This window comes from Macrobrachium nipponense, chromosome 42, assembly GCF_015104395.2.
Source record: "Macrobrachium nipponense isolate FS-2020 chromosome 42, ASM1510439v2, whole genome shotgun sequence".
NCBI lineage: Eukaryota > Metazoa > Arthropoda > Malacostraca > Decapoda > Palaemonidae > Macrobrachium > Macrobrachium nipponense.
The window spans coordinates 16,865,807-16,890,702 of NC_061103.1; the positions used below are offsets into that span (position 1 = coordinate 16,865,807).

At 44.6% G+C, this 24,896-nt stretch overlaps 1 protein-coding gene across 1 annotated transcript in view; it reads left to right on the top strand.

The window, feature by feature from the left end:
* LOC135213280 (uncharacterized) overlaps positions 1–24,896 on the top strand; it is a 98,820-nt gene that overhangs the window by 45,009 nt on the left and 28,915 nt on the right. The window contains exons 4-7 of the mRNA XM_064247261.1: positions 5,677–5,757; positions 7,654–7,732; positions 7,986–8,210; positions 9,232–9,341. Of these exons, the coding sequence (XP_064103331.1) occupies positions 5,677–5,757; positions 7,654–7,732; positions 7,986–8,210; positions 9,232–9,341 (495 nt within the window). The remainder of the gene's footprint in view (positions 1–5,676; positions 5,758–7,653; positions 7,733–7,985; positions 8,211–9,231; positions 9,342–24,896) is intronic.

Below are 24,896 nucleotides of genomic sequence, written 5' to 3' on the forward strand. Positions count from 1 at the left end.
AGGGAAGTCACTTTTCATTGTGAACCCCAACCTAGAGTTCATTTCAGATGCATCAGACCTAGGTTGGGGAGCTCTTCTAGAGGGCAAAGAAGTGTCTGGTGCATGGTCCCAACAGGATAGGAAACAAAACACATCAACATAAATGAGTTGAGAGTGATTTTTCTGGGGTTACAACATTTCTCAAATGAAGGCTGTTACAGGAAAGTAGTGATTTTCTCAGACAATACAGCAGCTCTGGCTTACATCAGACATCAAGGGGGAACTCATTCATTTTTTCTAAACAAAATAGCCAGGGATCTGCTACTTTGGGCAGACAGAAACCATACCACGTAGCTGACCCACTTCATTCAGGGGAAACGCAACATATAGTGGACGAGCTGAGTCACTGGACGTTAGACAGTCCAGTTTGCTCCCATCTCAGGAAGTTGTGGGGAGAACCAATGTTAGACTGGTTCCTGACATCCAAGAATAATCATCTGCCTCCATTCTGTTCCCCATTTCCTGATATACTAGCTTGGGCAACAGACGCTATGATGTTGAACTGGTCCAAACTAGACCTCTATGTATTTCCCCTCATTTGCGATGATAAACGAAGTTCTCAGGAAATTCCAGTTCCATCAGAATGTCAGGATGACCCTGGTGGCGCCCTTCTGGTCAGAGAAGGAATGGTTCTCAGAGCTTCTCAATCTTCTGGTGGACTATCCAAGATTCCTTCCCATGATACCAAGTCTGCTCAGACAACCCCACTTCAGGAGATTTCATCAGGGCTTATACACTCTGGCCCTGACAGGGTTTTGACTATTGTCAAACTCATCTGAGCAAAGAGGTTTCCTTGAGAGGCAGTGAATGCCATTGGTAGTTGTAGATGCAAGTCTGTGAACAGAGTCTACCTGGCTAAGTGGTCTGTATTTAGACTCTGGTGTAAAAAACACATCACATCTTCTGAGACAACTTTGAGCGCAAGTAGCAGATATTTTGCTACATTTAAGATCGTCTAGACACCTCTCATGGTCAACAATTAAGGGTTATAAAGCGATGCTCAGCTCTGTGCTTAGAAATTAAAATGTATCAGAGACCGAGGTATCTCTGCCTTTATAAACTCATTCTACACTACTAAAGGTAACAAGGAAGAATCATGCCCTTGGAACTTAGATGTATTACTTAAGTGGCTCGCATTTTTAACCCATGCATTCATCTTCGCTTAAAGACATAACCAGAAAAACTTTGTCCTTGGTGACTTTGGCTACAGCTAAGAGAGTTAGTAAGATCCATGTGATGGAGAGTTGGATTCTCCAACGGAAATGCAGTTTGTTCTCTTAGCCTCAATTTTCTAGCTAAGAATGATAGTCCAACACATTACTACTGGCTTGGTCGTTTGTCATTAAAAGTTTCACAGAAATACTAGGGGCAGAAGATGATGATGATGAGAGGGTTCTATGCCTGGTGAGAGCTTTCAGATATTATCTACAGAGAGCAGAAAAGATAAGATGCCTGACAAGTAACTTATGGTGTTCGGAAGAAAATCCTTCGAGATCATTATCTAAGAACACTCTTGTTCCTGCTTCAGTTGGAGGCAGCCTGTTGATATTTAGTTCTTCATTGTATGGCATAGTTATGCTGTTATTATCCCCACTCTTATTTGATATATTTATAACCAGATTTCCTGTAAAGTTTATCCATGTATTTCTTTGCTCATTTAGATTTCGGTTTTATATTATATGGAATGTATATTATGGGTGGTTTTCCCATTTCTTGTCCAATAGAACAAGAAATGGGTGTTCTCTCACTTGACTTTACCATGGACTGCTTTCATCTGAGCAGCTGTGATTCTTTTCTCTGTAGCTAGACCATTTCATCACTAGTCATTTTCTTTTCTGTACCTTTGAAGATGAGAAATGGCAATGGCTTCACTATCATAAACATTTTTTGATAGCAGCATTCTACCTGCTCTCCCTGACGAAGTCATAGGAATCTTGTGAATGTTTTTTCAGACCTGGTAATTACAGTAATGGCAGGGCTTGGCTAACATGTGCCACTTTTGCCACTTCTTAGGAAGAAGGGTGACTCGTAATTTTCTGGTTAGTCACTGTAAACCAGTACTATTAGGAGCCGTCCTGCATTGAGTCCATTTATAGTCTGACACTGTACCAACAATGGTACTGTTCCAGTCTAGACCAGTTATGAGAGAAATTTGGATACTGTATTAGCCTGTCTTGTGAAGCTGAGTAGGACCATAAGGGTAACTCCTTTGAGGTCTCACAATGGCTATCATAAGTAAGGTTTTCCATGTCAAAACCTTTAGAGAAACTATGGAGGTTCTTGAGGATCTATGGGGTCATTTCTTTTTATCATAACTTTCTTCAAACACAATTACTGAGATGTGCATGGTATCTTCTGTTTACTTATGACTACATAAGTTATATAAGAGGCTTTTACAGTGGAGGGACACATGCTGAATTCAAAATGATATTTTGCTTTTATCAAAGTAAAAAAATTCACTGAAGTTTCTTCAACACAATCAAGTTTTCTGTACAGTCTATACTGTAATGCTGTACGAGCCATGCCCACGAAGCTTGTCCTATAGGATTGCTAGATGCACGATCATAGCTAACTTTACCCATTAATAAAATAAAAACTACTGGGGCTAGAGGGCTGCAATTTGCTATGTTTGATGATTTGAGGGTGGATTATCAATATGCCAATTTGTAGCCATCTAGCATCAGTAATTCTTAAGATCTGAGGTCAGACAGAAAGATGCAGATGAACAGACAAAGCCGTCACAATAGTTTTTTTTAACAGAAAACTAAAACCTCTTACAATCCTGGGAGTGCTCCCGCCAATTGATTTCTTCCCTGATATCAAGAGTAGAGCCACCCTATAGTAATGGTTACTTTTCTAAAAAAAAAAAAAGACCAATGTCTTCACTCTTCAATTAATGGCTGTTCTTAGTTTAGGGGGCTGGCTGGTACCCCTATACATTTATGGGGGTATAGGGCAGAAAATGCAAAGTCATGAAAAAATTCATGGAGCTTCGTATGGCGAAGGAGAATGCGTATACGAAATATTTCGTCAAATTCCTCTAACTTTTGTAGTTACAGGGTAATTAGTAAACGTACAGTGGTACCTCGAGATACGAAATTAATCCGTTCCGAGGCGGCCTTCGTATCATGAGCTTTTTGTATCTTGGACGCATTTTACATGTAAAATGGCTAATCCATTCCAAGTCCTCCAAAAACACCCCAATAAATTTCATAATAAAGCTAAATTGACCTATAAACAATGAAATACTATAGCAATTTGGACCATTCAATGCCTAACTTAATACGTACTGCTAATATACCTGTAAATAAAGTGTATTAGTGTGCATGGTATACAAGAAATACTGTACGTACATACGTACATATGTAGTAAAATGTGGAAGCTTACCTTTCGAGTGAGGCTATCTCCAAAAGTGGCGACAGAGGAGGACAAACAGCAGATACGTACGTACACTTAACTTTACGAAACACATAAAAAAAATGTAAGGAAAACATACATAAACTAAACTTGCTGGACAAAATAGTGACACCCTTGGAAGGTGTAGCTGCTTTGATGGCATCCTTCTGCTTAAGGATGGTGAGTATTGTCGACGGATTTCGGCCGTATTCCTTGGCGATCACACTCAATCTCATACTACCAGCTTCATACTTTTTGATAATCTCCATCTTCGTTTCCAAAGAGAGCATCCTCTTCTTTCCGTGAATTTCAAGTTTCTTGGGACCCATGACTATGTATATACTGTACGTAATTATGTTATGTAGTATGTATACGTATGTAGTAAAGTTCTCACACAACACGATAAAGTATACTACAACGAAATCACTAACGAATTTACGTTAATAAACAAAATCGTTAGAACGAACGAAAACCGGGTGCGTACAATACAGATGATGCCGTGCAGTGGCCGAAGAAGCACGCCGCTACGTAGATGCATGATGGGAGGGATGCTGACCAATAGGAGAGAAGGATTTCGTGGCGGTGACTAGCATCAGGAACCAATGGGAGAGCGGGAGGATGGTGGCGAGTCTACTCAGTTGGCGGTGCACGAGTTTCAAAATTGTTATCGGTGGTCCGGGCGAATCTCAGACTTTACAGCAACAACCTTTCGTATCTTGAGCAATTTTCGCATGTAGAGCCGTAAAATTTTTCGTATTTGCTTTCATATCTCGAGGTACCACTGTAACTCAATACGTAAGCCAAAAACATTGATCCATACAAGCAAATGCAATATTTCTTCTGTTATCGTAAATTTTGATGTTATTGTAAAAAAAATTGTGACCAATGGCATCTGTAGAGATTCCATGAGTCACAGGAGGGAAGATTCTAAGCTTACCACCCTACAAAGTGAGCAGAAACATGAAAGAGGTTACACGTACAAGTTTCACCTCTGACATTCTCTTGCTTTTACGTCTGTTTATCTTTGTTTCGGCAAGAATTTCATGATGCCAAAGAGGAAAAGACAAGCAAAACATCTTGCTAACATATAGAAGAAGAAAATTCGCTGTAATAAGCCGAGTTAGTGAAGGGGAGAGAGAGAGTTGCAGTGCCCCAGGCTACGATCTGTGAGCAAAGGGATCTTCATTTATGATTAAATTATGATAAATAACATATTTTTGGTTTATCAATACCCTAAAAGAAATATAAAATTCATAATAATCCTTATTTATCAACATTGTCTTTGTAAGAATACAAAGAAAAACTAAATGCACATATCTCAAAATTATACTTATTGACCTTCAAAATCTATCTTCTCACTTAGTTTTAAAGCTGTAGCATTGAAATTTGGTATATAACTTAGAAAGACATTATAGAACAATCAAATTAAGCCCTTTTTTCCAATTTTTGTTTAGTTTTTTTTCTGAAATTTTTTTCCTGATTTATAAGGAATATTTTTTTACCATAATAAAACAATGACTTTTAGAAAAACTCTTCACTTGATTGGAGGTCTACAGCAGGTCTATATATGGTAGTAATCCCAGTCTTAATATTAAATATCAAGGGAGGAGATAGATTTTGAAAAATGGTTATTTCCTGGATAAATTGCCCTGGCATCACAAAACTGAAGGTCAGAGGCAAAACTCATATGCCTTTTGGAGATGTCCCAAGTCTCCTTATTAAGTGGTATGAATGTCAAAGTCCTGTCCTTGAAAAGTGGCATTAGCCAGCCGGCCCCCTTAACACTGCATCATTCAAGACAGAGTAGCATTAATAAAATAAGAATTATTTTAGTTTGAGAAATAAGATTATTAACAGTTCTTATTTTTCAGACAATGGTTTATATCTATTAATAAAAAAAGTAAAAATTAATTTCGTAATGGCATGGAGGGACACATAGGTTGCATGGAAATGTACTATTAACCCCTCTTCTAGGAGAGCTACACATTATTGTGTTTTCAAAAGTCTTTAAGTTTAGATAATGATTTTTCATAGCACAGGTAGATGGATTCAGTAACTATGTTTTTGTTAAAAGTTTTGAACTACTACCAATAATGTTATGTATTTATATCAGATGAAAAATTTCATGCATATCAAAACTAGTGATTAGTATTAGTTGTTATTTCCTTTTCCTATGGCTGGAAGTAAATGGATTTTTCAGTGTTATGAGTGATTTTTATAGAAGATAATAATACTTTCCAGGTGAATGTTCCTGCAGAAATTCTTCCGCTCGTGACAGACTTGGCAAAGATGCTGAAAGTGAAAGGACTTATTAAACTTCCAGTAAGTTACAGTAGCACGCTAATATGTAATTGTTATGTTTTTGACTGATATGGTAGTTTCTGTGTTATGGCAAGTGTCAGTGTGTGATGTGTCCTCAGTTTTTTAATGCCCCAGTTACATTACTGCAGAAAACACACTGCCTTTTTTTTGTATATCTTCCTTAACTATGGTAATGAAACTATTCAGAAATGATAGATTATCAGGTTGATGATATAATCCCCTTTGGAAGGCCACAGCTCACAATATGTATCAAGTCTATTTTCCTATTAGGACCACCCCTATAAGAGTCAAGTGTATTTAATTTGATGGTCTGGTCAAACTCTTTAATACAGTCCTCACTGAAAGGAAGTGATGTCATGCTCAAGCTTTCCTTTATTTACCCTTCATTTTAATTAATGGAGTGCATCATTGTGTAAGGTTTCTTTGGTTTTTATACCAAGATAGAGATTGCTTATTTTAAATGTTGCATGTATTGAAACAAAATATTTCATCTATAGAGGAATCTTATTTATTCTTTAGTACCTAAAAGCTATGGGAGAGCCAAGGAACTCATTTTTATAGATAAGAAATTATGCTCAGATCAGTTACTTTAGATTTACCTAGATATAATGGTTCATGTACCAGATGACATCTTTTCTTACACCCTATCACTAACAGGTCATTCTGACTGCATTGACTGAGAATGATCTTAGTGTCTTCAATTAAAAATGTGGACCTCTTCTCCTTTCTTAAATTGCATAATGTCTATAAGGTGATCATCTCTTTGACTTTCTTCAGAAACATTTCTTTGGAAGAAGTCTCCAAGCTTGTGGGGTAGTCATTAGAGGCAGTATTTTTAAACATTGCTGCTATGAGATTGAAGAAGTTTAACTGCACTGTATATCAGTTGGTGGTATGGTAATTCTTGGCCTGATAGGGTCCTTAGCAGAAGTGAAAGACCTCCTTTTTACCTAAAGGACATTGCCCACAGGTCCTTGACACTTTTTCCTTGGGTTCAGTAGTGGCTGCCCAACAAGTTGTGTAGCTCATCCAGTGCCCCTGGTGGGACAGTTTTTATCTTACCTAAGATGAGTGTGTGGAAGAGAGAATGAGTGAGATTGGTTGGTCTCCTTTCTCTTTTTTCCTTTCTTCTTCCTAGGGCGGGTTGAAGATTAGACACGTCATATGCTGGAACTGGTCTGATACAGGTGAGTGTGGCAGCTGTTCTGGTTGGCGTTATGTGATTTGTTCCTGTACGATAGACAAATCTGCATCTCAGTAGATTTTACTCCTATCTCTGGCAAGGGGGAGGAGTGGTAACAAACCCCTGTGGCCCACATGGTTTGTTGCTTGAACAGACAGAGTTCTCTTTACCTTCCAAGAATGTAATGAACCTGAACATGTCTCATTGTGTTTAATACCAAACAGGTTGATCTTTTAGATACTCGCTTATCTATTCTCTCATGGGCTCAGATCTTCTGGGAAGGGTGGTCAGGTGGGCTGAATCCCCAGCTGGTTCAGGGTACTTGTACCTCCCTCCAAGTATAAGTCTATCCTATTGTTAAGACCAAAAGGTTTGTTCCGTGTATGAACAAATGAGAAATTTTTAATCAATTTGTATTTTTCATAGCTAACAAACCTGAGATCTTAATGTTAACTGGCTACTTCTAGCCACCCCTCTCATATCCGGGGTTGGAAGAAAGATTGATGTGTCATGAGGTACCAAGCCTGGTTGGTGAATTGCCAGATGCCACAGATTTGTTGCTTTAAAATCTTTGATTGTTTTTAACCAGTTTCTAGCTGGCACTAGAAAATAATCCTATTGTTAAAACCTCAGGTTTGTTAGCTATGAAAAATACAAATTGATTAAAAAAAATTTCATATTGTAGTCATTATCTGTGATTGTCATTATTTTAGGTCTACTGGGATTCTGTTATATGTGGAGCAGAGGTCAAGGTTTTTGAGGACGAAGAAACTTTGGAAAGTGCAGGAGAAGGTAAGCATACCTGTGCCATTTTCCTCAGTTCTTTTTGTGTGCTCTTTAGATAGTAATGCTTTATGTTGGAATCAGATCTACATTCTTTGACATATAAGTATTACTTTTTGTGATTTCTTTGGGAAAAAACTTGTTTGATTTTCTTTTGTATCCACAATATTCAGGTAACTCCAGGCTTTTATTATTTAAAATTTTGCTTATGTGTGACTATATATTAATCATGTCTTATTTACTTTTATTTAATGCTCTGCAGATCAAGCAAATTTCACTTCTGAGCCTGAGGGCATTGTTGAGTTAGAGGTTTCAACAGCAGATGGTGAACATACTGTATCTAGTAACATGCAGATGGTGAATTGCCGTACTGCAGTTACTGTCATCACCAATACTTCTCCCTGTGCATCTCCAAGGAAAGGATTACAGTCTCCAGTTAATGCAAAGGAAAATCAAGCTTCTGAATCACAGTCATCTGTAGATTCTAGTAAGTGATGTAACTTCTATATGAAAACTTTACAGATTTAGATATATCTGTGAATGATGTATGTTCTGTATGCTAATTTTTTCTCATTGATTTACTTATTGAATTATCTTTTTAAGTACAGGAATACATTCTTTATTGTTACTTTAAACATTTTGTATGTACCTGAAAACACAAGGCTTTAGACAGATGACTCCCCTTTTCAAGTGATTAGTTACAGTGTTGCAAAAATTAAGTATTACAGTAAGACATATCCAAAAAATAATAAGTCTTGAATTGGATTTTAAGTTTCCAAAATCACTTTATTCCAGCCTTCATTCTTTCTCAATTTATTATTGATAATACATACATGAATGTTTTTATTGTAGTGTAGAGGATGGTTGTGCAAAGATAGTGCTAATCGGGGTGGGCTAGTAGTTAAATCAATGTTCAAGAGCTTCACTCTGGAAGTGAAATTGGACATTGTGATGCAAAACAATAAAGGATAAGGTGCCAGCAGTATTGCAAATGATCTAAAAATTAATTTCAAGGTACCAGTAGTATTTTTAAGACTAAAATTTGCCCAGTCTTGCTATCGTGGTTTATAGGCCCTGATGACAGTGATGAATAGAATCTTTGAACTGTAAAGGAAATGAAGGAGAAATTGTTGACAAATTCACCAGAATAGAAATCAGATTATTGTGCATTCATAATGTTGTGATATTGTGCATACATAATATAATATTTATGCTTGCTTTTTCTTTATAATTTTTCCCTCTTATTTATATTCATTTGATATCCTTTATGATATAGGAAATATGTACTGAATCATATTTATGGCTTAAAATCTCTTGGTATGGTATGGTGTAATAAGTCAATTATGAACATTTGGAAATAAGCCATACTAGTACATGTCAGGTTGGATTTACAGATTTTTTTTTTATTGGACATGATGGTTGTATTAGAATATTCAGTATGACATTTCCCCACTTTCAGTCAATTGTTTTGTGCGTAATTTTTCATTGAAAGTGAATGTTTATTTCAGGTATAGATATTGCAAAAAATGGAACTGGAGTTAATGATGATCATATACTTATTGAGGCTGAGGATATTCAGATGTCAGTTGTTGATGAAAGGAATCCCAATCACATTAAGGTAACTGTATTTTCGAAAATTTTTATTTTGGATGTGAAAGAATTCTTTTGTAAGTTAGGAGATTTGTTGATGCAGTAATTGTTATTCATTATGTATAGCAGTTTTTTTTATAGCCAGTCTTACTGCAACAAAAGTCTTTGGTTATAAAATTATGAAAGCCAACCCTGTTTTTATAGGATTTGAGGCGCTGGAATATCAGTGAGTAGACCATTATGAAATATGGTAACTTTTGATAGGCACTATGCTACGATATCATAGCACAGGCAATATGTTAGGTACTTCATTTGCTGAAGGACTTGCTTACTCACTGTAGTCTGTCCAAAAGGAATATAACTTAAGCCCTGCCCACTTTTCTGCCAATGGTCAATCAGTAACATATCATACGATACTTCAGAGTCCAGGCAGTCATTCTCAGTCAGTCAGTCACTAGTGAATGGTGATAGATCAACTGCACGTCAACTTAATAAATCCGAAAGTTTCGGATTTTTTTTCAAGATATGCAACATTAAAGACCAAACCAACTCATTTTGATTATGACATTACAAAATATAAAGGAAAAATTATGCCTAGGCTTAAGCTTAAGCCCATATAGGCCTAGTGAACAATTGTGTATGCCTGTACTAGTTGTCAATGTTTGGTTAGATCATGTTTGCTTTCTCATTGTAGTACAGGACTATTTTTAAAGTTTTTGCCTACATGAAAGACTGTTGTTTAATTTCTGTCATTAGGTTCTCTCTCTCTCTCTCTTCTCTCTCTCTCTCTCTCTCTCTCTCTCTCTCTCTCTCTCTCTCTCAACACAATTACAATATCAACCATAAGAGACCATACACAAGAGAGAGAGAGAGAGAGAGAGAGAGAGAGAGAGAGAGAGAGAGAGAGAGAGAGAGAGAGAGAGAGAGAGAGAGAGAGAGGGGGGGGATGCTACTCTTATGTAGTAAATGAAACAATAATAATAGTGATAAATTTTTAAAATGATAATAACAGATTTTATTTTCAGCTCAAGGCCATATACATGGAATATACAAAGTATAGACAATAACATACTCAATGTAGACACATGAGGTAACATGATAAGAAATGATTAATTGGCAATATCCACACACTTGCTAAGTGGTTTAAAAGATATTAATCACAATAATGGTAATAATATAGAGAATATTTAAAAAAAACATTAAGAATGATAGCAATAAGTGAACAGATTGTATATAATTAAATTCCAGCTAGGGACCTTAGGTGATTACATTAGTCAGGTCCAGCAGGCTAAATACAAAAATTGAATGTAACAGAGCTCCATACTGATAATATTTATGGTAATAATGGAAAAAGGAAAATACCAGTAATAACAATAATTGTAGCAATATAATAATAATGACAGCTCTTCAAATGACACACAGCAAAAAACAGTGATTAGTCATTTAGGGAACAAACATCTCATTTTCCCATCTTTCCAAGAATTCTGAGTATAGAAATCCTTTTAGCATTGGAAGAGATTGTATTGACAAAATGGTTACTTTAGCAATTAAGAGGCACAAATCCAGAGTTTTGTGCCTGATCAAGTCGCATTTCATGTGTCTAGTTAGCTCAGTTGTGCCAGGAAATGAACATTGTGGCTGATCAACTGAGCAGGGAGAATCAAGTTCTGTCCTTGGAATGGACTCTGCATCTACAAGCCTGCAGGTTAATGGGAATAAAGGCTCCTCCCCTTCTCTTCTCAATACTTGTAATGCTTTGTGGAGTTTGGCGTATCTGGTCTCACATGTGGTTACTGCTGGTGTGCACATCATACAGTGCTTTTACCCTTTTACTACAGATGCAATGAGACTTGTTAATAGATTCCTTTAGTAAATGTGTCAGTGGAAATGACAGTAAAATTAGCATATGAAAACATGACTATTAATATACATAATAGTAGTACCTCGAGATACGAAAGGCTCAACCTATGAAAAACTCGAGATACGAAAGCTAATACGAAAAATTTTACGGCTCTACATACGAAAATTGCTCAAGATACGAAAGGTTGTTGCTGTAAAGTCCGAGATTCGCCTGGACCACCGTTAACAATTTTGAAACTCGCGTGCCGCCAACTGAGTAGACTCGCCACCATCCTCCTGCTCTCCCATTGGTTCCTGATGCTAGTCACCGCCATGAGATCCTTCTCTCCTATTTGTCAGCATCCTTCCCATCGTGCATCTACTACGTAGCAGCGTGCCTCGGCTACTCGTCCCAGCATCGTTATTGTACGCACGCGGTATTCGTTCGTTCTAACGATTTCGTTTATTAACGTAAATTCATTAGTGATTACGTTGCAGTATACGTACTTTATCATGTTGTGTGAGAACTTTACTCTACTTATACGTAAATTACGTACAGTATATACGTAGTCATGGGTCCCAAGAAACTTGAAATTCACGGAAAGAAGAGGATGCTCTCTTTGGAGACGAAGATGGAGATTATCAAGAAGTATGAAGCTGGTATGCAATTGAGAGTGATCGCCAAGGAATACGGCCGAAATCCGTCGACAATAGGCACCATCCTTAAACAGAAGGATGTCATCAAAGCAGCTACACCTTCCAAGGGCGTCACTATTTGTTCCGATACGTAATACAAACCCTCGGTCCTTTAACAATAGGAAGGTAACTAGCGGCAGCTGGGACGGCGTAAGCTTCGAACAAGGGGAGAACGGTAGTTTAACTGCTTGTCCGATCGTGCGCGCGCCCGCGCGCCCGAGAGGTGAAGAATCACTTTTGCTTTCGGCCGCGGGTGTGGAGGACGTGTTCGTCATCGCTCTCTGCCCGCTGTCATCGTCGTTATGCTTTGTTTATATTGTGTTTCTACTAATGGTTGGTTTTGACTTGAAAATGAAAACTGTAAGTACACTGTTTTCATTTTCATTACTTAATTATGAATCAACATGGAGCTATCGCCGTAGAGACGGCGATTTCCGCTCTTTTTTCATGAATTGAACCCTTAATATGTCTCGGGGCCGAGAGCGGGGCGCCACTCGCGCCGAGTCATGTATTTTGGGCGAAACGAAAAAAGTGTAATTGAAAGATGTAAGTTAACTCTTTTTCATTATATTTTTGCCCTGTGCGTTCGTTGCCGAGAGCTTGATTGCGCTCGGCAAGAGCCTCTTATTTTGTATGAATAGAGTGCAATGAAATGTGGATTCGCAATGCAGTTTTCTTTTCTCATTTTCATTTATTAATTGCATCAAATTTAATTTTGGATCAATTTCCGCTCTTACCCGGGAATTAATCCTTACGATTTATTGCTGTGAAAGTGAAAATAGCAAGTGCAGTATTGTCATTTTCATATATATTTATGATAGCATCATATTATTATGGATCAAGTTTCCGCTCTTACCGGAATTGATTTTTCCCTCTTTAAGTTCTATGAGTGAATCGCAAGTGCAGTATTCTGTTTCATTTTCATACTTACTTTTCACTGCTGTGCGGGGGTAGGGGAAGCGAAGGTCTGCCAGGAAGTCGTCGGAAAGCTCTCCCGCGACTCCCTTGGTATCCGATTCTTCGTCTTCTTTCCTGCCCCCCCGCTCAGCTTCCTCGTATTTTGTTTTTGGGGTCTTTCCTTCCGTTCGGGGTGGGGCATGTCCCCCTCCCCCCCCGTGCGTGAGGGAACCCCTCTTACTAATCTGTTTGTGCTACCGCAGGTGCTACATCCGTGGGAGACGACCTTGGACAGGTATGGACCACTGCGGCTGCAGGGCGTGCCTAGCATCCACGATCTGCTGCAAAGTCTAGCGAGGTCTGGGGCGGTGACCTTGGAGTGGTCTCCACTACAACCTTCACGGAACCGCTTATGCTGCTTCCCCCCACCCCGCTGGTCTACACTCCCCATGCTGTGTCGGTGACGCCATCTGCCGCTTCTAGGGCCGGTCGCCGCCGTACCGAGGAGGGGTATGCCGCCGCCGCCTGTGTTTTCTTCGTGTTGCCTGCCCCAGACTTCCGCTGTTTCCAGCAGCTCGCCCCTGCTGGACCGGCCGCCAGTACCACGCTGGCTGCCGATGATTCTACGAGGCGATGGCTGGGCCTGCCGTACTGTCGCTGATGTGGTTCCCGCTACTGGCTTGGCTGTCCCTTCTGTGTTTACCGCTGCCGCTGTTCCTGCCGCTCCTGAGCTGGTTGCTGTTCCTGTCGCTCCTGGTTCCTGCGCCTGTCCATGCTGGTCCTGCCCATGGTGTGTCTTCCCCAGTCCCAGGTCCTTCCGGACAGGTGCAGTCGGGCCGTGTTGCTTCGGCAATAGGCCCGACTCCGGCCTGGATGGAGGACCTGACGACTGTCCTGCGTGAGCTGACGAAGAAGAGGAAGGTGTCATCTTCGTCTTCGTCTGTTGCTGCCTCTTCCCCTTCGACTTCTAAGGCCCATAAGCCGAAGAAGAAGCAAGGCTGCCTCCCCCCCCTAAGAAGTCTCCTTCGGGAACTTCTAAGGGCCCCGTCCCACCTCGGTGGGACGGGGGGTCCTTCTGCTGGCCTCCTCTGCTCCTTCGGGAGCGGGGCCCCCGTCTCCCCTTCCGTATGGAAGAGATACGACGGGGACCAGAGGAGTATCGGTTAGCTCTGGTACTTCCTCGCCTGGTGCTAGCGGCGATGCCGCTACGCCAGGTTCCGGCTCGGTCTCTCGTTCGCGGGGAGATCCCGAGTGTACGCTCTCCCTCGGGAGACCGTGCAGCCAAAGTTTCGGCGCCAGAGTTTCGCTCGGCGCCAAGACCAAGGCACGGAGCAGAAGGCTGGCGAGAACCGCTTCAGGTGACTCTCGCCAGGCCAGCGGCCGCTCTCGCAGCGACCAGCTGGTAACCGGGTTTTGTTATTCCCCCTAAGAAGACTCCTTCGGGAACTTCGAAGGGCTCGTCACATTCCGGTGTGACGGGGGGGTTCTTCTGCTGGTCCTCCTGTTCCTTCGGGAACGGGGCCCGTCTCCCCTTCTGAGAAGAAGAAGAAGACGGGGACCAAGGGTGTGCTGGCTACCGCTGGTACACCCTCGCCTGGTCTTGGCAGCTCTGCTGCTAAGCCAGGTACCGGCTCGGTTTCTCGTCCGCGAGAAGTTCCGAGTGTACGATCTCCTTTCGGGTGACCGTGCAGCCAAAGTTAAGACGCCTGAGTTCGCTCAGCGTCATGACCGAGGCACGGAGCAGAAGACTGTCGAGAGCCGCTCAGGTGACTCTCGCCAGGCAGCGGCCACTCTCGCAGCGACCAGCCGGTACCTCGGGTGGACGTGACGGTCTCTGACCTGCCACGGTTTTAATGTCTGGGAAGAGGTCCCCCAGGTCCCCTCGACGACGGTACCAGCCTCGGCTGGTACCAGCGGTTTGACGTGCCGCGAGGACGCTCACGGTCTCACGGCGAAAGCGAGCTCGCAGGTCACCTGACTGCCGCTCCCACAGGGACCGGGCGAATACGGTGACCAGCAGCAGCTCGTGACGCACGGGACCGGGGTCGACGTGCTCAGTCGAGGCCGCTCGCCACAGGTGAGCGGCACGGCCAGGCCTGCAGATCGATCCCCACCGCGGGTTGGTATCGGCTGCAGACCCCATGTACGCTGGTCCTGCCAGCGAGCGGGGGGGGGGGGGGGAGCGTCAGGTCTGTCTCTCCACTACCTTCAACTTCCTCGGGCTTACACCGGGAAGAGCGAGGTAGCTAGGAGTGATCGTGAGAGGTGTGCCGCTCACGATACCCGTCACGACGCCGCACGTGCCACGTATGGTCTTAGGACCCCAACCAGGACGTCACGCGGCAAGTGGGATTGGAGGCCGACCGTTCAGGGGGAAAAAGAGGGGGGTGGGGGTAGAGTTCAGACTGTCTCTCCGATACCGTTCAAACTCTTCCTCGGCATACGCCAGGAAGAGCGAGGTATATAGAGTGATCGTGAGAGATGCGCCGCTCACGATCCCGTCACGACGCCGCACGTGCCAGGTTGGTCTTAGGACCAACCAGGACGTACGCGCAAGTGATTGGAGGCAAACCGTCCAGGGATCTGTTGCTGGTCCTTCTTCTGAAGGAGGAGGGTCCTGGGAGCTGCTCTTGTTGGAGGGAGGACTGGACGGTCCTATCCTCAAGACGCTGTAACTTCCGAGATTCAGAGTAACTTTACCCAGGTTATTGCACTGATTCGTCAGCACAAGACCAGGGGGGTGGGGGAAGGATCGCCGCTCCCACCAGCAAGAGCCCATGTCTCCTGCTCGAGTCGTTTTGGGGCCCGAGAGGGAACCCAAACCGACGGTGGGTATGCCGCGATCGGAGCTTTGCCGATTCTGTCTTGAACCAGAGTCTCTCGTCTCCGGACAAGAAGGCTCTCTCAGTTCTGGCCGGTCGATCAAGCTACTTCCACCTCCTCTACTGCGACAGCGGCGTTTCTACGTGTCTTCGGACACCGTATTTAAATACTCCTTCGGTCCTCCTGAGAGGTTTCGACCTCGACGAGGACTGGAATGAGGTCGGAGGACGGTATCGGCTCTATCCTATCAGGTGCGATCAGCCCCACCCAGACGACGTTCACAGTGGCGGCAGACCCATTACCTACAGTGAGAGTTCGTAACCCTCCTCGGGGAAAACGTTTTCTCCTGACGATACGTTTTCCCAGACTCTGAGAGGCCATCGCCGCCAAGGCGATGGCTGCTCCTACTCTTCTCCAACTGCTAGTTCCACTGGGAAGGCGAGCGAGTATCCAATTCCTCCCCATTCCCTCTCTCCTTACGCTACGAGGGAAAGGGAAGGATCCTACAGAGATTTCTCTGTAGGATCCCACGTTGGGGACTGCGCTACCAGGGGGGACCTTCGGTTCCTACCTGACGTAAGCCCGGTCGTTGAGGAGGGATACCTGCCCCATTCTCGATTTCTAACGGGAATCGAGAGGACCACCAGCCGATATCGTTTGACGAATTCGGTGGGGGTTTCGCAGACTGCTTAGAATTCTACGGAATTTCTAGAGCATTCAGAGTGTTAGAGTTCTTACGATCTCCAAACACTTAGGCGAGACCACGGTCCAAAGTGAGCGAGACGAGAATCCCCGATATGTTACACGATAACGGGAACCTCGCCTATGCTCGAATTCCTGGAATTTCTAGCATTAGGAAGAAGACTGCTGCTGAAAGAAGACTATCTCACAGTAGGCGACCAACCTGGAATAGAGAAGAACGGACGGGAATATCCAGTTTGGCTGGAACTATCGTCTTAGTATTCTGTTCACCATTGAAGCTTTCCTTCGAGAAGACTTCTCCTTCACTCTCTTTAATAGAGAACGAAGGTGGTCGATCTTCCAATCCTTATTTTGTTTTCTTGAAGGAAAGAATTTAGGATGGAGATCGTTGTTCAGAATCCTACAAATATACTACGTATATTAACCTCGCGACATGATTCTGCTAAGCAGTTGAATGGTCCGAGGGGTAGGCGCCATATCCTGGTTATTCTACGGATTGCGAACTTAGACGAAAAGTATTCTAATTGAACTGCAAAACCGGGTTGCCTGCAACCTCCCAGGAGTTTTCCAGTTTCAATTTTAATATACTTATGGTGTTGTCACAACAACACCATTTAAGCTTTTATATTTACCGAAAATTCGTTTCGCTTAAATATAATTGCTCGAGCATATCTTTTATGCTCGGTGGTTCTAGCCGAACGCATTCCTTCGTGGAAAGGATTACTTGGCAACTCAGATGACGAGATCAGCGACAGCTACTGCGTATTGAATTGCCCGAGGCATTTCAGTATCAGCTGCCGCTTTGAGATAGACGGTTGTTTATGTCTTTCTCACCTGCTTTGATTGAATAACAACCGTATCTCTGCCCAACAATCACCGACTTAAGTCTCTGATTAACGGGATTCTCGCATACATGAATGACCATCTACTGCTGAGAGACGCTAGTATTCATCGTCTTCGGTATTGCGAGAATTTTAAACAGAGATATCTATTCGACTCTCATCTTTCTGTTTACCGCACGTAAAAGAATTCTGTAATAGTCTCTTGCTGCATCGCTATCCCGATAATGCGAATGAATTTTTGCGGAATCTGAGTTTGTCCTCAAAATATCTTGTATTCGGAGGTGTACAATTGTCATTGTTCACCCCGGATTAGCAGATGTATTGAAAGACATCGCTACTCCCACACCTGCCAGCTCTACTTCCAAACGTTCAGCCCATGAGAAGCAGTTCTTCAAGCGGCTCTCCCCTGTGTTTCATTACTGAAGAACGCCCCGCGTTTCATTGCACAACGGACAGCAATGAAATGGCGGTTAGCGTTTTCAGTCATTTGTAAGCACAGGTTTAGAATCTTGAGATTCCTTCTCTCGATTCAGCTGGAAGACGTAGGTTGCATTCATTGCCTACCTTCGTCTTCAACGTCACATAGTGTGTTTCTCCTTAAGCTGAGATTCACGTCTATGAGATTTTCTTGCCATCAGGGACCTCGGTCTTTTGAAGGCAATTGGACTTTCGCCTTTTGAGCTTATGCATTAAGAGAATCATCGCCGCGCCGTCCGGCATCGGTGACTAACAAATATTTATTTGTTTGGTCTCTCAGCATAACTCTTAAAGGGCGAAGGTCACGTGACTTACCCACCCGGATGCTTGGACAACTTGCCTCTGTCAGAGCGCCCGAGTCAGTACGAACTATGCTGTGGACTTAGTTCGGTTGTTCCAGAGCAATCATTACTTCGTCTTAATAGCTTGTCAGTATGAGTACTTACATAACCAAAGTCGAGAAGAGGGATAGGTCATACGACTATTCCCTTCTTTTCGTCTTAGGTAACTGCATGACTTCTCTTGAAAAGTCAAGCACAAAGGGATGGGGATTTGTGACGCTCGATTTCGTACCGATCTTCGTAGCGAAGACTCAGAACCCTTCGGTAACTGACGATTGGTTCGAGTCCTTCACAATACCCTCCCTAATGGACGTCACCGCCTCCGATACGAAGGCTATGCTGCTTTGTCCTGTGAAGGTGCGACGGAGCTGTCTGAAGAAACTCGACACCCAGGATGAGTGCGGACGCCTCTTCATCATTCTCTCGCGTTCCGCAAGAACTTCTCCGTGGCGTTTGCAGGTAATGAAGGCAGCCCTGGTCCAACCGGACCGCATGCACCTCCTTCTACCTTCAGGATATTGCCCACAGTTCCTTGGATCTTTTTCCTTGGGAACGTGGGTGGTTGCTCAACACGTTGTGTAGTTAACCCAGACCCTCGCAGGCTGAACAGCATCGAGTCCTGGTGTGACCGTAAGAATGGATGAGGAATGAGAGTGTGACTGGCTCCTTCCCATCTTTTTTCTTCCCTCTACTTTGGGTAGAGGGACACGGTCGTCAACCTGCTGGGTAAGGACGAGATGCAGGTGAGCTACTCAATAGAGACACCATCCTATCCCTTTCAGTAGGGATAGGAGTAAATATCCACCACTTCCTCCAACAAGGGGGAGGAAGTGGATGCCAAATTGAGACAAACCCATCATTTTATGATTGTCTCTTGCAAACAGGAACAAGTTCTTGCTTGCTGGTACGAAGAGATACGCTTGCCTCTCTCTTAGTACTTGGCCCAGAGGTCTGACCATTGATCCTGCGGTGCACACCCGATCAATCTGGACAGAGGTTTGGATCCCTCCCTTGCTCTTACGACCAGGGGAGGCACTCCAGGGTTTGGACGAACACCAGTCTGTTCACCAAAAAGACTCAGATTCCTCCCACCAAGAAGTGAGTCTTCCTATTGTTAAAGGACCGAGGGTTTGTATTACGTATCGGAACAAATGACAATTTGTCGAAAATTGCATTTTTCCTAACTATACAAACCTGAGGTCCTTTACATATAGTCCCACCTCATGCCACCCTCACTCTGCAACTTTTTGCATGGGCCTAAAGCAAAAGTGATTCTTCACCTCTCGGGCGCGCGGGCGCGCGCACGATCGGACAAGCAGTTAACTACCGTTCTCCCCTTGTTCGAAGCTTACGACCGTCCCAGCTGCCGCTAGTTACCTTCCTATTGTTAAAGGACCTCAGGTTTGTATAGTTAGGAAAAATGCAATTTTCGACAAATTGTCATTTTGTCCAGCGAGAGGAGCCATGTGCACGATGAGATGGAAAGGCTTTTTGTCTGGATAAAAGACAAAGAAATCGCTGGCGATACGATAACGGAGACGGCAGTCTCCCACAAGGCCAGTGCTATTTTCAGTGATTTGATTGCCCAGGCCGAAGACGACGGAGGAGAAGGGACATCAACGCCAACCCCAGAGTTCAAGGCTTCGCATGGGTGGTTCGAGAAATTCCGTAAACGAACTGGCATCCATTCGGTAGTGCGGCATGGGGAGGCTGCCAGCTCGGACACGAAAGTGGCCGAAGCCTTTAAAAAGACGTTCGACGAGATGATGACCAAGGAAGGCTACAGTTCTCAGCAAGTCTTCAACTGTGATGAGACTGGCCTTTTTTGGAAAAAAATGCCTTGTCGGACGTACATCACGGAGGAAGAGAAGAAGCTACCTGGGCATAAGCCTATGAAAGACAGGCTTATGCTCGCACTTTGTTCGAACGCCAGTGGGGATTGCAAGGTGAAGCCCCTACTGTTGTATCATTCCGAGACTCCTTGAGCCTTCAAGGCCCACAAAGTGCTAAAGGAGAAGCTTCCAGTGATGTGGAGGGCTAATGCGAAAGCCTGGGTAACGAGGCTTTTGTTCACGGCGTGGGTAAATCTGTGTTTCGGCCCGACAGTGAAGAAATTCTTGGAAGAGAAGCGCCTCCCTCTGAAATGTCTGCTTGTGTTGGACAATGCCCCTGCCCACCCTCCTGGCCTCGAGGAAGATATCCTAGCGGAGTATTCCTTCATCAAGGTTCTTTATCTTCCGCCTAACACCACCCCTCTCCTCCAGCCCATGGACCAGCAAGTGATATCGAACTTTAAGAAGCAGTATACGAAACATCTTTTCAAGAGATGTTTCGACATCACCGATACCACAAACCTCACCTTGCGTGAATTTTGGAAGGAGCATTTCGATGTTGTCATATGCATCCGACTCATTGACCAAGCTTGACAGGAGGTTTTGAGGCGAACCTTGAATTCCTCGTGGCGGAAACTCTGGCCTGATGCCGTATCCGCCCGAGACTTCGAGGGATTCGACATGGGCGAAGCTGGTGCTGCAGATTCAGAAACAGTTGACGATCCTGAAACTGTTTTGCAACCAGATCTTGATGAGATCGTTGCACTCGGCAAGTCCATGGGGCTGGTCGTCAACGAGGACGACATCAACGACCTTCTCGAGGAGCACCAAGAGGAGCTTACGACGGATGACCTGAAGGAGTTGGAGGCCATGCAACATAACGTCGGTCAAGAGGAGTTCTCTAGCAGCGGCGAGGAGGAGGAGGACGACCCTATGACAACGGCAGAAATTAAGGATGATCTAGCTGCTTTTCATGAAGTGCAATCATTTGTTGAAAAAAGACACCCCGAAAAGGCTTACACAGGTCGTATGCTTGCGCAGTTCAATGAAGCTTGCCTGAGTCGTTTCAGGAACATTGTGAAAAGTAGGCAGAAGCAATCTTCCTTGGATAGTTATTTTTTAAAGAGGCCTTTAGTATTAGCAGGAGTAAGCAAAGAGGAAGAACCAAGTGATACTAAAAATCAGAAAGTTGAGTGTTTAAAAAAAAAAAAAAAGTATGTAAAGTATAAAAAAAGTAAAAAAAAAATGTAAAAATCAAAAAAGACAAAAAAAAATTTTGTTCATGCCACTTACCTGACAGATATATATATAGCTGTATTTTCTGAAGTCCGACAGAATTTCAAAACTCGCGGCACACGCAGTGGGCGGCCAGGTGGTAGTACCCATTCCCGCCGCTGGGAGGCGGATATCAGGAACCATTCCCATTTTCTATTCATATTTTTTTCTGTCGCCGGTCGGTAAACAACTGTTTACAGACCTCCGCTCAGGATTTTTTGGATTTGGCTCGCTTTTAAGTATCTAATTGGTTTTTTGGTATTGAATTGGATTGTTGGATTGGCATGCGCGATAGTGGACCGTTTTTTGACTTTGGATTGGCTTTTCTGTAAACGTGATGTCTGGATCAAGTGCTGTGAGTTTCAGAGTGTGTGTGAGGACTGATTGTAAGGTGAGGCTACCGAAAGCATCGGTAGACCCCCACACAGTATGTATGAGTTGTAGGGGGCATAATTGTTTTGGTGGATAATCGGTGCAATGAATGTGAGAAGATTGACCGATGATGATTGGAGGGAGTATATGAGTCCTATCGGTCGTAAATTGGAACGCGATTGATCAGGAGGTCTTTCCTCCAGGAGTGGTTCTACCAAAGGTAAGGCTAATAATTCTCCTGTATTAACACCTGTAGAGTTTCCATCTCCTAAACCTGTGTTGCCTTCGGGCCCTGAATCTGTGTCGGGAGAAGCTAATGCTCTCTCTCTTATTTTGGAGTCTCTACGCACTCTGGAGACCAAAGTGAAAGCCTTGGAAACTGGCTCTGTTCAAGTGTGTGATCGTGCCCCTAGTGTTGTGGAGGGGGGGTCAGATCGGCCCCATAATGCCTCTAGGCCTAGACCTCTATCGGACTCCCAAGACTCAGGGAGAGGGTATGTCGAAAGCCGCAAGAGGGTTAGGGGCACGGGGGCTCCCCACCGATCTGGCGTCCTTCGGCAGGCCTTGTTGCAAAGTCCCAGGCTGTCAAGGAGCGCTCACATGCGCGCATCCTTAAGGACTGTTTTTTCGTCCTCCGAAGCGTCCTCCCCGCGCCAAGGGAAGGGGTGGAGCGCTTCGGAGAGGACTCTCGACCACTGAAAAGGACGTTTCGTGTTGAGGACGCTTCACGTCCTGTATCGCCGCTTTCTTCGGAGGATGCGTATGACGCTTTTCCGCCTCAGAAAAGGGGTAAGATTTCCTCCGATGAGGACGCTGGGTTGCGTGCACAGGCGCGTCTCCCTGAGAAGCAGGTAGCTGTACCTGTGAGAAGGAAGGAGGCGTCCCCTCGCCCCTCGTCTTCCTTCTGCATGGATCAGTCCTGCTCCCTCTGTTCGTTCCTCTCCAACGAAGAACATTCTTTTTGTCCTTCAGGACCAGCTATCGACGCTTATGGCTCAGAGGACTCCGCCCAGCAGCAGTCGAGCCTAAGCGGAGAGGAAGGACCTTAGACTGCCCGTCAAGAGGACGAAGCAGTCTCTTCTCCCCCTCTCTGTTTCGTTCTCTTTCGCCGATCGCGTCTCCTTCGGCGATTCGCCGATCTCGTTCGTCTCTAGGAAGACGTTGCGTCAGGACGCTTTTGAAGACGCTCGGCAGGACGCTCGGCACGACGTTCGACAGGACGCTCGACAGGACGCTCGGCAGGACGCTTGGCAGGACGCTCGGCAGGACGCTCGGCAGGACGCTCGGCAGGACGTTCAGCAGGACGCTCTTCAGGACGCTTTTGGGGACTCCGACCAAGAAGAAGTCGCACTCCAAGACGCTGGTTTGCGCGCACAGGCACGTATTCCGGATAACATGTCTTCCCTTTCGTTTAAGAAACGTAAGGACGCTTCTCTGGCAAGTGAGGCTGCCTCGGGTGTCGCTAAGGACGCTTTTCGCCGTCAGGACGCTCTGCCTACTTCGAGTGGTAAGCGTCACAAAGAAGACAGCCTAGATAAGGCTTCATCCAGTAAGAATAGGGGGTCTTTGATTAAGGCAAGACCCGACATACGTACGCCCTCTCCGGAGAGGCGGTCTCCTCTTCCGATTAGAGAAGAAGGAGAGCTGAGTAGTCCGGCTGACTCTGTTGAAGAGGAACCTTCTGCTGCCTCTTCAATCTCAGATTATAAAGTTCTCGTGCGGCTGTTGCGTTCATCCTTCGAGGACAAGTTTCAGCCTGCAGCTCCCAAGTCTCCTCCTTCGCAGTTTTCATCCTCTAAGATGGTAAGACTCCCGGAGTTTGTTATGATGAAAAAACTTCGCTCTCCACTAAACGGGCGTTCAAGAAAATCCAAGATTGGATGGAACGAAGGAGAGATCAAGGCAAGACAACTTTCGCATTGCCTCCAGCTAGACTCAGCGGAAAAGGGGGTATTTGGTATAAGACCAAAGAAGAAGTGGGGGTTCGAATCCCTTCTTCAGTACAAGGAGATTTCTCCAGCTTGGTGGATTCTCAGAGGAGGTCCCTTTTATCCACTGCTAAAGTGACCTGGACCCCTACGGAGACGGACATCATTTGAAGGGTCTGCTCCGGACTCTTGAAGTTTTTCAACTTCCTTGACTGGTGCTTGGGTTGGAGTTCTGGATCTGCAATCGAGAAGCCCAGAATCTCTCAGTTGGGGGAGCTGTCCAGCGTGTTAGCATGCATGGACAAAGCGTCAGGGATGGTTCTGAGGAGCTCGTCTCTCATTTTTGGGACGGCCTTCTTGAAGAAGAGAGCTTTGCTGTGCAATTTCACGGCTCGTTCAGTTACTCCAGCTCAGAAAGCGGGATTTGCTTTTTTCTCCTCTCTTTCGAACATCTCTTCCCCAGACTTTGGTGAAGGACCTGACAAGCAGTTTGCAAGAGAAGGCAACGCAGGACCTCTTAGCCCAGTCCTCAAGACGTTCGGCAGTACCTTCAACTTCTTCAGCTTTTGTTCGACCGCCGAAGAAGGTTAAGCCCTTTCGTGGGGCTCCCCCTCGAGGAGCAGCTCCTCGGGGAGGGGAGGTTTTTCACGAGGAAGAGCTTCCTTTAAATCAAAGCCTTCCAAGTGAGGAAGCATGTCCTTCAGACACCAGTCGGAGCCAGACTGAAGTTTTTTGCGGGAGCGTGGAGAGAGAGAGACACGACTCTTTGGTCCCTCAAGATCGTGAGCAGGGGTTACAAGATCCCCGTTTTAGATCTTCTCCTCTTTCTACGACTCCCAGAGACCTTTCTCCATCCTATCAGGGAGAGAAGAAACAAGTGTTATTCGATCTTCTTCAACAAATGATCGAGAAAAGAGCGGTGGAACAAGTCGCGGACCTGGGGTCTCCAAGGTTTTACAACAGGATTTATTTCCTAGTACCGAAGCTGTCGTCAGGTTGGCGTCCAGTTCTAGATGTAAGCAGGCTCAATCTCTTTCGTGGAAAAGACCAAATTCACGATGGAGACGCCTCATTATGTTCTGGGAGCCTTGAGACCGGCGACTGGATGGTGTCCTTAGACTTGCAGGACGCGTACTTTCACATCCCGATCCACCCTCTTTCAAGAAAGTATCTAAGGTTTGTCTTAGACAAAAAAGTGTGGCAGTTCAGAGCTATGTGTTTCGGCCTGACCACGGCTCCAATGGTGTTCACCATAGTCATGAAGAATGTTGGCGAGGTGGCTACACTCTTCGGGGATAAGAGTTTTCCCTGTACCTCGACGACTGGCTGATCAGAGCGTCGTCGAGAGAAAAGTGTCTGAAGGACTTGCAGTTCACTTTAGCCCTAGCAAAGTCCCTGGGACTTCTTGTCAACCTCGAAAAAGTCGCATCTGACCCCGACACAGTCCATCGTGTTATCTGGGGATTCAGATGGATTCATGGCTTTTCGAGCGTTTTCCGTCCCAGGAACGTCAGCGGCTAGGATTAGAAAAGATCTTCGGCACGTTCTTAGGGAAAGAG